Source organism: Alosa sapidissima, chromosome 12 (genome assembly GCF_018492685.1).
Source record: "Alosa sapidissima isolate fAloSap1 chromosome 12, fAloSap1.pri, whole genome shotgun sequence".
In the NCBI taxonomy this organism is placed as follows: Eukaryota; Metazoa; Chordata; class Actinopteri; order Clupeiformes; family Clupeidae; genus Alosa; species Alosa sapidissima.
This window is the reverse complement of record NC_055968.1, coordinates 28036221-28048268: the sequence shown is the minus strand read 5'-3', so window position 1 is coordinate 28048268 and position 12048 is coordinate 28036221. Positions and strand designations below refer to the sequence as shown.

The 12048-nt window shown below is 44.1% G+C and overlaps 1 protein-coding gene across 9 annotated transcripts in view; it reads left to right on the top strand.

Annotated features, from left to right (window-relative positions):
- LOC121677771 (voltage-dependent R-type calcium channel subunit alpha-1E) overlaps window positions 1–12048 on the top strand; it is a 154355-nt gene that overhangs the window by 93435 nt on the left and 48872 nt on the right. For all 9 annotated transcript variants that reach the window (XM_042056758.1, XM_042056756.1, XM_042056752.1 and 6 more), the window contains 3 exons: window positions 8367–8470; window positions 8922–9080; window positions 11633–11826. In XM_042056758.1, coding sequence (XP_041912692.1) covers window positions 8367–8470; window positions 8922–9080; window positions 11633–11826 — 457 coding nt within the window. The remainder of the gene's footprint in view (window positions 1–8366; window positions 8471–8921; window positions 9081–11632; window positions 11827–12048) is intronic.

Here is a 12048-nt window from a genome sequence, read left to right as displayed (position 1 = left end):
AGTTAATGCTCTGTGTGACTGTGGATGTGTGTCGTTCGTGCGTGCGTGCGTGCGTGCGTGCGCGCGCGCGCGCGCGTGCCGTGCGATGGCACGCGCATGTGTGTCTGTGCTGCATAATAATTGCCACTGACAGAGCAGTCATCAGGAATGAGCGCGTGAGCGGCGTATCGTGACAATGTTTTCCTCACACTGGAATGGCTGCCCGTGTGGCGTTCCAGCGTGGCGTTCCAGCGTGGGGTTCCAGCGTGGGGTTCCAGCGTGGGGTTCCACTGCCAGAGGCAGACTGACAGAGAGGCTGTGAAGAATGAAAAGAGAGAGAGAGAGAGAAAGAGAGAGAGAGAGAAAGAGAGAGGATATTTGCATTTTGCATGAAAATACTTGAATGTGTGGAACAAGTGCAGAAAAAGATGAAAAAGATATGAAATGTACGGTGCATGAATATTTCATTTTTCATTTCATGTACCTCATTTCATGTACCTCTCACAAATTTCCACGTGGTGAGGTTGAGAAGACTGTTTAGATCACTGGAAGTAAAGACGAAATATAATTAGTGAGCATTGCAGTACATCATTCACTAATGAGGCAAGATGGACACAGACAAAACACTTGTTGCAGTCAATGGCAGCAATAAAAAAAAGACATACAGCACACAATGCATGGAAACTGTTGACAACATGTCCTCATTTAATATTAGTTAGGGAGGCTTAAGCTATGACATACAATCTCTCTCTCTCCCGCTATCTCTCTCTTTCTCTCTCTCTCCCGCTATCTGTCTCTCTTTTTCTCTCTCTCTCTCTCTCTCTCTCTCTCTCTGTTGTCTTTGTTTGCCTGTCACTCAGCTCTGGGTCCGCGGCGTTTGTGACAATTAGCTAAGTGTTTGCTCTTCAGCCGGATGAATAATTGATTCAGGGATGTCTGAATGATTCATATGCCATCTGCCACAAAGCAGCATTTGTGGAGTGAGGAGCCCCTCATCAAAGCTCGCTGGCGGCTCGATAGGTGAGTAAGACGGCCAGTAATTAACCCGCCTAATCAGGCACAAACAGACGCCGTGGAAAAACATGGACCCTCGACAATGCCGAGCTTGATTTCTTTCCCTCACTGTGGCTGGTTACTGTAGCACTTCATTAGAGGGCCTCATTGTTTGCGGTTTATGTGACAAAGACGTTGCATTCCGTAACCAATTTATTCCGTAACTTGTTTTGTAAATATATGCCGTTTGGCCGTTTTTTTTTAAATCTATGAATATCTTTGACTACTAATTTAAAGTTATTTACAGTCAATCCACAGCCTTGACCTGTTCATGTTGCCACACAGTCACAGTTGTTAACAGCTCATCATCACCTTTTAAACCCTCTCACAGTCTTTGCTTGGAGACAGGATCTTTGCTTGGAGGTGATGACAGTCCCAGCGCCTGCACTTGGTGTCCATCTCGGGGTATATTTAGCCAGGACTGTTCCATCTTTGTGGGGATCTATAGCGGCCGGACTGCCGTCAACTCTGTGTTGGTAGGTTGGTGGGGAGAGCCATTGACAGGAGCTGGCAGTATCATTAGGTGTGAGTCCTGTAGGATGAGCAGCCAAGGCAAAGCTCTGTCAGGCAGGGGGCCCACTGTGGATGCAGCTTTTGTGCTTTTTACTTTGTGTGCCGGAGCTTTCACCCACACACACCCACAAACACATGCATGACACTCACACACACACACACAGACACACACACACACATACACACACGCACACACACACACACACACACACACACACACACACACACACACACACACACACACACACACACATACACCACACACACACACACACACACATATATACACACACACATACACACACACACACACACACACACACACACACACGTACACACATACAGACACACACACTGACACACACACACATACATACACGCACATACACACACATACACTCACTAACTCACTCTCTCTCACTTTCTCACTCTCACTCTTGCTTTTATCACTCAGGTATGGAGCAGCGACACTCAGTGTAGGTTATTATAGTTTGACTGTTTAACTTTCGTATCTTGTGCTTTGCGTGCTAGAACTATGAAGTTATAAAGTGTGTAGTTTCTAGCCCCCTAATATATATTCTGATATTCAGAATGAATGTGCCTGTATAATAAGCAAATCCTCCTACAAGTTTCTACAGATGAAAGTTAGCATTACTGTAAGATTGAAAGGCATGGTAGCCATGTTTTGTTATCAAACATGTGGCCTAGATTGCAATCACTTAGTTATTTTGATTCCCAGTGTCCAACTAGATGTAAAATATGACCGCCGCTCAGTCCTGCACATTCTCTCTGCAAAAATAAATCACGCTTGTCAATTTGTCTCCATCTCCTACTCCATCCCCTACTCTTGCAACTTTTGTGTATATGAGTGTGAGCATGTGTGCGTTTGCTTTTGTGTATGTGTGCTTCTTTGTGTGTGTGTTTTCGCTTGTGAGTGTGTGTGCGCGCGTGTGTGTGTGTGCGCGCGTGTGTGTGCACGCGTGTTTTTGCTTCTGAGTGTGTGTGTGTGTGTGTGGGGGGGGGGGGGGGGGTAATGGGGATAATGGTGTGTTTGTGTTTATGTCTGTGTGTGTGCGTGCGTGTTCTTGTGTGCTTGGCTGTGTGAGTGTGGGTGTGAGTCTGTGCATGCGTGCCTGTGTGTGTGCATGTCTGTGAGTGCATGCATATGCCTGCATGTCTACTGTGTTGTGTGTCTTTATGTGTATGTGTGTGTGTGTGTGTGTGCGTGTGTGTGAGTGTATGCGTAGCTGTGTGTGTGTGTGTGTGTGTGTGTAAACCTCCAATTTTGTGCAGTTTTGACCATGTCAGTCAGAGATACCTGCGATTACAACAACTCCTTTTTGTTTTTTCATTTTTAACTAGGTGGCGCTATACGTCAAATGAGTGGTTATGAGATTGACATGACCCCTTGAGGCGAACATACAAAAAAATATGGTCCTCCTAGGCCCTACAGTCCAGTTCTGTTCTTTCAGTGTCCCGGGAATCGTTGCTTTGCTGCGCGGCGGTCAAAATAAGATCTCTATAACTCCTGATGCAGAAGTAAAGTTGCCATGGACATTTATATATGATAACCAAGATTCCTTAGGGCTGTGCAATTAATTGAATTAATCGCTTAATCATCAATTATTACTTCAAACGATTACAAAAACAATGCTGCACACCCCTTTGCTTTACAACGCAATATTGTTTATTGTACAGTATTGTTTATTTGTTTTCTAGCTCAATTATATTCACAGTTCAATTTAATTCACTGTTCATTTTTTTAAGTTTAGAAAATTGATGATTTTTCCAAAGGCATTGACTAATCGTGTTAAATAATCAAATAATCTCAATATTGATCAAAATATGCATGAGTAAGATTTTTGCCAAAATCGAGCAGCCCTAGTCTGCCTAATAGACTACACTGAGGTAGAGCTTTTATTCAGAGCTGAGACCTCTGTCATATTGAATACTGCATGAATTAGATCATTAAATACTATAAAAAGATACCTACTACTGTTATTCACACACAGTCAGCAAATACATTAATATTTATGGAAGTACACAGGCACAGAGAGAGTAGATACCATCTTAATTTAGAGCTCAAAAGGTGACGGCGGTATTGATTGGGTTCTGCCTGTGGTTTGCCGCAGCGGAGGCTGTTTTTGCACTACTGTCGTCACCGTGGGAGCCATTCTGTTTTCCAATCTGCATGGACCTGCTATTTTAATCTTTTTCTCAGGTCTTAATTAAAATGGCTGACACCCGGTTGTCTTGACACCCCAGATGTGACTAATCTTTGTCACAATATGGCTTCGGTGGCTGCATAGTCTGTGACTATAATTGGATCATTGCTTCACTCAAAGTGTACGACCTGCATAATCACGTTAAAACAGATAGCAATATTACATTTGTATGTTTGTAAATTGGCTGCAAGGCATCCAAGCAAGTGTCTGTCCCATGGCCAAGTTGAGGGAAAGGACATTGTGTTTTGAAATGATTGAATGTTCATTTGTTTGGGATCGCAGTGTTATCTATGCTTGTGAGGGCTAAAGTGATTTTTTCGTTGTTTTAGGGATGTGGCAATGTGTAGCATTGCCACTTGTATACTCTTCCAACAGTTTTGACATGGTTTGAAGTGATAAAGGATATGAAGTGATGAGAGAATTCAGCACGCTTCTACCTGCCAGACAAATATGGCACTTGAAGACTGCATTTTCCGTTTCAGAATCATCTTTTGAATCATCTTGCCCCTTTGAATCATACAGCTCTTTCCCCTTCCACACAGTCAACATTGAATGTCAAACAGCCTCGACATTTCTCCAGTATGTCATGTATGTTGAATGAACAGCTAGAGAATTACATCTTGCACAGCTCATGCTATGGTAATGCAGTTACAGCCTTCCAGCTCCATACCCTTAGACTGCCTCCAGTTACCTCATCTTGTATTCCGGTGCATTAGCGTCAGTTCAAGGCTCAAAGCACTGTTAAGAGCCAGGGCTTTTTAGAGAAGAGAAGGAAAGGAGAGATGTGACTGTATAGAGAAAGAGGCAGGGCTAACAAGAAGAGAACTGGCTCTTTTTATGTTTTAGCTGCTTCTTGGGTTAGATGTAGAACCAGTCACAGATAGTATAGATAATATCTCTTCTCGCTAGTCTTCCTTTTGCCCAGACATCCATTGTCCTGTCTAGTTATCCCATTATATATCCATCCACCCGAATACAACTCATTAGATACCTCAATGCAACCTTTTCTTGGTGTTTTAAGTCCCCAACATTGTCTCCAAGGCAGTGCTGCCTTGTAGGCGCTAGGGTTAGGCATGGGTTAGGATTAGGTGCCTTTAAATCAACGTGGCAGCGCTGCCTGGAAGACGACGTTGGGGGCTTAAAACACCATCGAGCAATGCAACATGGCTGACAATGGCTGACAGAAGATACATCTCTTGTCATGTAGATGTTGCCAATTCACAATCCTCTCAGTCTAAGCCGCTGGTAAATCATACCCATGTTGTCTTAGGTAAGTACATGAAGACAGTACTTCAGCCCTTTGTTGTGGTGCTTTAAGACCAAGCCACATCTTTAAATCAGGGATTGGCAATATTATCAATGTACTGTACACCTAGTAAGTAACACAATCACCTTTTGAAATAAAATAGACCTCTTCATTAATTTTTATCAGACATAGACTAATTAATCAAGTGTCAAGAACTTTGCTGCAGAGTAGAAACTCTGGAGTAGATCCATAATGTATTATTATGCACATAGCAGGAAGGTGGGGCTCCTGTGAGGAGACATAGACAACACACACTGTTGCCACTGGCCTCTCAGATGCAGAAGTGCATCTGAAATGAGCTTTTCTTTCACTTCCTGTTGGCAGCCATGTCTGATAAAGGACAGCATTAGCATGTTTTAATGAGACCCTCCACAGCCCTTTCGCGACAGTGTCTTCACTGGGCGTAAGAGCCTCCTTCATCTCCCCTTAAGGCTGCTCTCCGACTCCCCTCCCAGTTCACACACTGCACCTGCCAGAGCTGCGCTTATGAGGTGGGCACACTGTGCATCTGTGTATGTGTGTGTGTGTGTGTGTGTGTGTGTGTGTGTCTGGTGTCTGTGCGTGTGTGTGTGTGTGTGTGTGTGTGTGTGTGTGTGTGTGTGTGTGTGTACGCGTATGCACGTGCCTGTGCGCGTGTGTATGTATGTGTGTGTGTGAGTCAGAGGTTGTGTACGCGTGTGAGTGGTTGTTTATCAGAGACACCGATAACTTCTCAGGTAATTAGGGACTGAACACCTCAGAGTGAGCTGGAGAGGTGAGGTGAGAGTCAGGCACAAGTCCTTATTAAGCGCCTGGAGCTTCAAACCCTGCCAGACAATCTTGGAGGCAGGAACCACAATTCCATTTCCCACACAGTCATACAGTACACGCTACAATTTCCACACCACCCACTCTCTCCAGCTTTATGTTAGGTGGATGTGTTAACTCTGTAAACACGTGGAAGAACGTGGATTGTCAGTGGCAAGACGCAGCATGCATCCACCCCCACGCAGTCTCAGGACTTAGTAGATGCGATGGAAATAGACGTTGTTTTGATCCTGGGGGGCCCGGTGCAGTTAACCCTTATTATGACTCAGTGGTGTGGAGACGTGTGTGTTCATTGGCCGCGGCGCAGGTTCGCAGGAAGGAGGCTGACCTGAGATGCCCTTTGTGTGAGGTGATGCAAAGCGCCTTCGCCTCTCCCTTTCCTTAATCACATTTAGAGCTGCTTGCCTCTGCTCTTCTCTCTCTCTCTCTCTCTGCCCTCATGTTTTCTTCTCCTTCACTTTTCTCTCTTTTATCTCTCGCTCTCTCGCTCTCTCGCTCTCGCTCTCTCTCTCTCTCTCTCTCGCTTCTTTCCTCCCACACGGCTCTGCCTGGTGAGGTCTTAGCTGTCCTGTTTGTTGTCTCTGCTGCTGCCTGCTCTATTTCATGGGCTATACCCAAACTCCCACTCGCTGTCATCCACTCTCTTTCTCTTTCACACACGCGCACACACACACACACACACACACACACACACACACACACACACACACACACATTCTCTCTCTCTCTCTCTCTCTCTCACACACACACGCACGCACACACACACACACACACACTGCTGCTGCTTTCTTTAGTTATCCTCAATCTCTCTCCCTCACTTTCTCTCAGATTATCTCCGTCAGCCTGTTCCTCTGTGTTTCACTCTGCTCTCTTGCTGCTGTTCTGGTGCCAGCTGTTTCTCCTGCACGCCCTCCTCTTCCTCTCTGTCATACTCTCCCCCTAATGCTGCCAGGGCAACCAGTGAGCTCCATCTAAAGCCTCATGTCCTCCAGTCGTCTCCACTGTTTATTTTGATATGATTGGATAAATGGGATTATTTTGGTGAACAGAACATTCCATAATCATAGCAGTGATACATGTTTGATGCACTTTTCAAGATTCCAGTCAGCCATTCCATCTTTGTGCATATTATATCACAATCACCATCATCTGTCAACCTGTCAGCCAGACAGACGTGTGGTTGACTGAAGTCATCAGTGTTTAGTGGATCAAGTGGGAGGGTTGATCTCCAGTGTCAGCCACCTGCCCTGTGTTTAGTCTCAGTTGTGTGGAGCCCACCTCCGCAGTGGCACAGGGTCAACCCAGCTTTGGACCTGAAGTTTGCCCACTTTGCAGCCCTTTTCAGCACTGTGTGTGTGTGTGTGTGTGCACGCATTTGTGTGTATGTGTGTGTGTGTGTGTGTGTGTGTGTGTGTGTGTGTGCGCGACTGCGACTGTGTGCGACTGTGCACGCGTGAAATATGAGAGATGACTCACCGGTCAGCCCCATAAATAACCGCCCAGGAATACCTGCAGCCCGGCCAGCTATTCTCAGCTGGAGACAAATTCATCAAACGCTCCCCTTATCATGTGCGGTAATGTAGCTGTCATTGCCAGCCTCTGGGGGGGGGGGGGGGGGGGGATTAATCAACGTATTTCGCCTCTGGAGGTGTAAGAGTCTAGGAACATTTGCCGATTAAATCATCAAATGATTATTTTGATCGTTACCCTTCTCTTTATAGACTAGCCAAGCATATGCCTTGAGTTCTTCAAAGAAGCAAAAAAGCATGTTGTATTGATATTCTGACTCATCTAAAAGCAGGTAGCACCACATGAGCGGCATCAGAAGATGATTGTTCTCTGCTTGATGATACGTGGGCAGAAATTCACTTACATGGGGCAGCTGCGTAGAACGGACTGGTCAAATGGCTCTATTAACACATCGTACGTGTGTGGCCTGTCAGTCACGTCAACCCATCAATCAGCACACCAGGTGGATGAGAGCTGAGCTGGAATGGCGTGTTAGCCCGCGTAGCTGCAGATGTAATCATCAGGACATGCTGCCTGGCTGGACTACTTAACGCCCCCGCTGTGTGTTCTCTCAGGGGCTAATTTTATGGCTAGCCTGGGCAGAGGCTGTGTCTGAAGAGAGGCACTGTGTTATAAATCTCGCCTTTATTATTGCTGCACTTTTCCAATAGATATAAACAGGCTATGGTGTGCTATGTGGTGGTTGAAGCTGAGACTTTGGGGGCTTTGGCTAGCTACCTGTTTGAGAGATTTTGTACTGTGGGAGTGTTTGATGTCTCCAGGCTGGTGTGACCTGTGTGCTTAAGTATGTTGCTGGAAGAGGTCTGACTCATGCCTTCAGCGCAATGCATTTCATAGCATTGGAGGTCATTTTAACCTTGCCTTATTCTCTCTCTGTGTGTGTGTGTTTGCGTGTGCATGCGTGCGTGTGTGTGTTTGTGTGTGTATGTGTGTGTGTGTGTGTGTCTCCTTAGGATCCTGGCCACAGCTGGTGCACACATGAACATTCCGGTTGACTTGCGGACTCTGAGGGCAGTGAGGGTGCTCAGGCCACTCAAGCTGGTCTCTGGGATTCCCAGTGAGTGACCTCTGTCTCTGTGTATTTTTTCCTGTCAGTCTCAAACTACCTGTATGCCTCTTTGTCTGTCTGTCTGACTTTTCTTTCTACATGTAACTGTCTCTGTCCATTTGTATCTTTCCAACTCTGTCTATGTTTATTTACCTGTCTGTCCAGATATACGTACACTGATAAGTACCTGTACACATCTACCCTAATGGATTTATAATAAGTGTGTCTGAATTGTTGTGCTGAAGTGCATTTGATGAAAACATCACACACAGCTGAAGAACTACTCAGGGTAATCTTGTGTCTACGAGTGTATGTGAATGTGTAAGTGAGAGTGCTTCTATTTTTCAGTGTGTGTGTGTGTGTGTGTGTGTGTGTGTGTGTGTATGTGTACACATGCAAATGTATGTGCGCACGCACGTGTCTGTCACTAACTCCGTGTGTGTCTGTGTGTGTGTCCTAGGCCTGCAGATCGTGCTGAAGTCCATCATGAAGGCCATGGTGCCGCTGCTGCAGATTGGCCTGCTCCTCTTCTTTGCCATCCTCATGTTCGCCATCATTGGCCTGGAGTTCTACAGCGGCAAGCTGCACAGCACCTGCATGGCCCTGCCCAGCATTCTGGGTGAGGCGCAGGAAGTGCCCAGTTTATACTGATTTAATTTGGGTTGATTTCACTCACATCTGTTCAAGTGTGTCGAAGTTGATTCTGTTTTATTTAGTTAAACTGAAATATGAGTCAATATGAATTTGATTAACCTAGGCTGCATTTTACTGTTTGGAGTTTGTCATGAAAGGTATTGAGGTAAAAGCACTTTTTGTGGAGGAATGATCATTAAAGTTAATCTAATGAATATGTATGCTACTATTTTCAATTAGTTTATCAATTTGTAACTTATTTTATTTGTATGATTCCAATAAGGTGCCAGTCTATGTAATTGTATCCTCAAGGGGTCCATTGTTAATTGCAGTAGGCTAATATAGAGATATCCAATACCAGAGCCAATATCAAAACCTCAGGTGTAATTTCAAAAACAAGACATTTGATGGTGACAAAATGTCTCAGAACAGCAGACAGACGTTTATTACCTGTCGCATCCTGTGGTCGCAGACGTCTGGAGCATGGGCGCTGCAAAACAATCGTTGTCACCGAAGCCCCACGCACCTCTAATGATAGACCAAGCCCCCACTGATTGCTGTTGTTCTCCGCCACGGTGAAAGACAGGCTGCCATGGTCAAGCAAAACAAATAGCCGCATGTCACATAATGCAACCGCAAGCCCCCACCACTGTGTGTGCACAGCTACACCTGTTAGCTTAAACAAAGCTAACTGACAGAAACTGCCCATGAATGGGCCAGCCTCCCACTGCTTCTGTAATTACAACCCCAAAATAGAAAAAGTTGGGACGTTGTGTAAAATGTGAATAAAAACAGATTGTAATAATCTGCAACTTTCTTAAACTCATATTTAGTTGCAAAAAGGACACAGACAACATATCAAATGTTGAAAATGACAAATTTGACTATTTCATGGAAAATATATGTTAATTTCGAATTTGATACCAGCAACATGTTTCAAAAAAAGTTGGGACGGGGCTAACAAAATACTGGAAAAGTTGTGTAATGATAAATAAAACAAAAGGAGGAATATTGAAATGATGAAACAATGTAATTTTAATGTTTCTTAAGATGCAATTATGAAGTATTTGGGCAGTTCATCATCTACAGGACATAATATCATTAGAACATTCAGAGAATCCAGAGAAATCTTTGCAAACAAGGGAAAGAGCTGAAAAACAAATTGGATGGCTGTGGTATTTTGGACCTCAGATGGCACTGCATCAACACCAGACCTGTTTCTAGACCTGTTTAGAACCCACATTATTGGGGCTCAGGAAAACCTCTGATAACCATTGGTTATGTGCACAGTTTGATACTCAATTCAAAAACTACAGCCAACATTGTAACAGTCAAAACAGCCAACATTGTATTGAGACATGATACAGACAATACCACCATTTTATCTGGGCCTAAAATGGACTGTGTGTTCAGTTCAAAACCCAACATCTATGATGGTGTGGAGGAGCATTAGTGCCTACAGCATGGGCATCTTGCACATTTGGCAAAGCACAATCAATTCTGAATGATGTATACAGGTTTTGAGCAACATATACTCCCATCCAGGCAATGTATGTTCCAGGGAAGACCTTGAATATTTCAGGAAAACAATGGCAAAATTAATTATGTACATATTTAAATAGTATTTCTCCATAGATGATAAGTCCAGGTGCTAAAATGGCCTGTCTGCAGTCCAGATATGTTAAATTAGGTGCATAATGGAATGAAAAACATGACTTAGAATACCCCATACTGTTGAGCAACTGAAATCCTATATTGGGGAGTAATGGGACAACATTTCACTCTCAAAACTCTAGCAACTGGTCTCCTCAGTTCCTAAACATTTACAGAATTTTGTTTATTGAAGAGTTGAAGCAACACAGTGGTAAACATGCTCCCGTCCCAACTTTTTTTGAAACATGTTGCTGGCATCAAATTCAAAATGAACATATATTTTCCATGAAATAGTCCAAATGTTCATTTTCAACATTTGATATATTGTCTATGTCCTTTTTGCTGATAAATATGGGTTTACGAGACTTGTATATTATCACATTCTGTTTTTATTTGCATTTTACACAATGTCCCAGCTTTTTCTGTTTTGGGGTTGTACTTGCTCGTTGAAAATTGTCTGGAGCACAATGGCTCAGATGGATATTGATTACTAACAGGTTATTGGAGGCAAACTGAGAGTTCTTATATACTATGTGTGTTCACTCAGACCCTCATTAAGTTCCTGCTGACCGAGGGTTAAGTCAGAAGTACAGTGTAGTTGTGTCAGTCAAGCATGTTCTGATGTGTTTTGACTTTCAGTGCAGGTTTGCAATGAGAGATGGAATAATGTCAAAGGTGGTTAACATTTCTGTGATTAATATAGAATGTTTCTCAAATGCATTAATGCAGTTTGAGATTTAGAGAGTGCCATTGCATTAATTCTTTATAGTGTGTGAATCCTACAGACGATTGTCATCCTCCTGTATCTCTAAATAACTAAAAAAAAGTGTGTGCTCCATCTTTGTCAGTCATCACTCGTCACTGTTGCATTTCTACCTCCGACAGACAATGAGACCCTGGACATTTCTGACGTGGAGTATCCCTGCGGCTTCCGGCAGTGCCCCAGCGGATACAACTGCAGCGAGTTCGCCTGGATCGGCCCCAATGACGGGATCACCCAGTTCGACAACATCCTGTTTGCCCTCCTCACTGTATTCCAGTGCATCACCATGGAGGGCTGGACCACTGTACTTTACAATGTGAGTGACGAAACACCAGGCCAGGCTGCACGAGTTCACTAGTGGTCACTAATCACTCATAGGTGCGACCCCACTAACCTCTACTGATTGAGGGAGAAGCATATCAATGAATCCCACTTTAACCTCAACTGAATTGACCTATGTGGAGTCATTTCACCCAGTGGAAGCTTTAAAGGAACCGAATGTAAGAAATATATTTCAATTAATCATAAAATGGCCCTG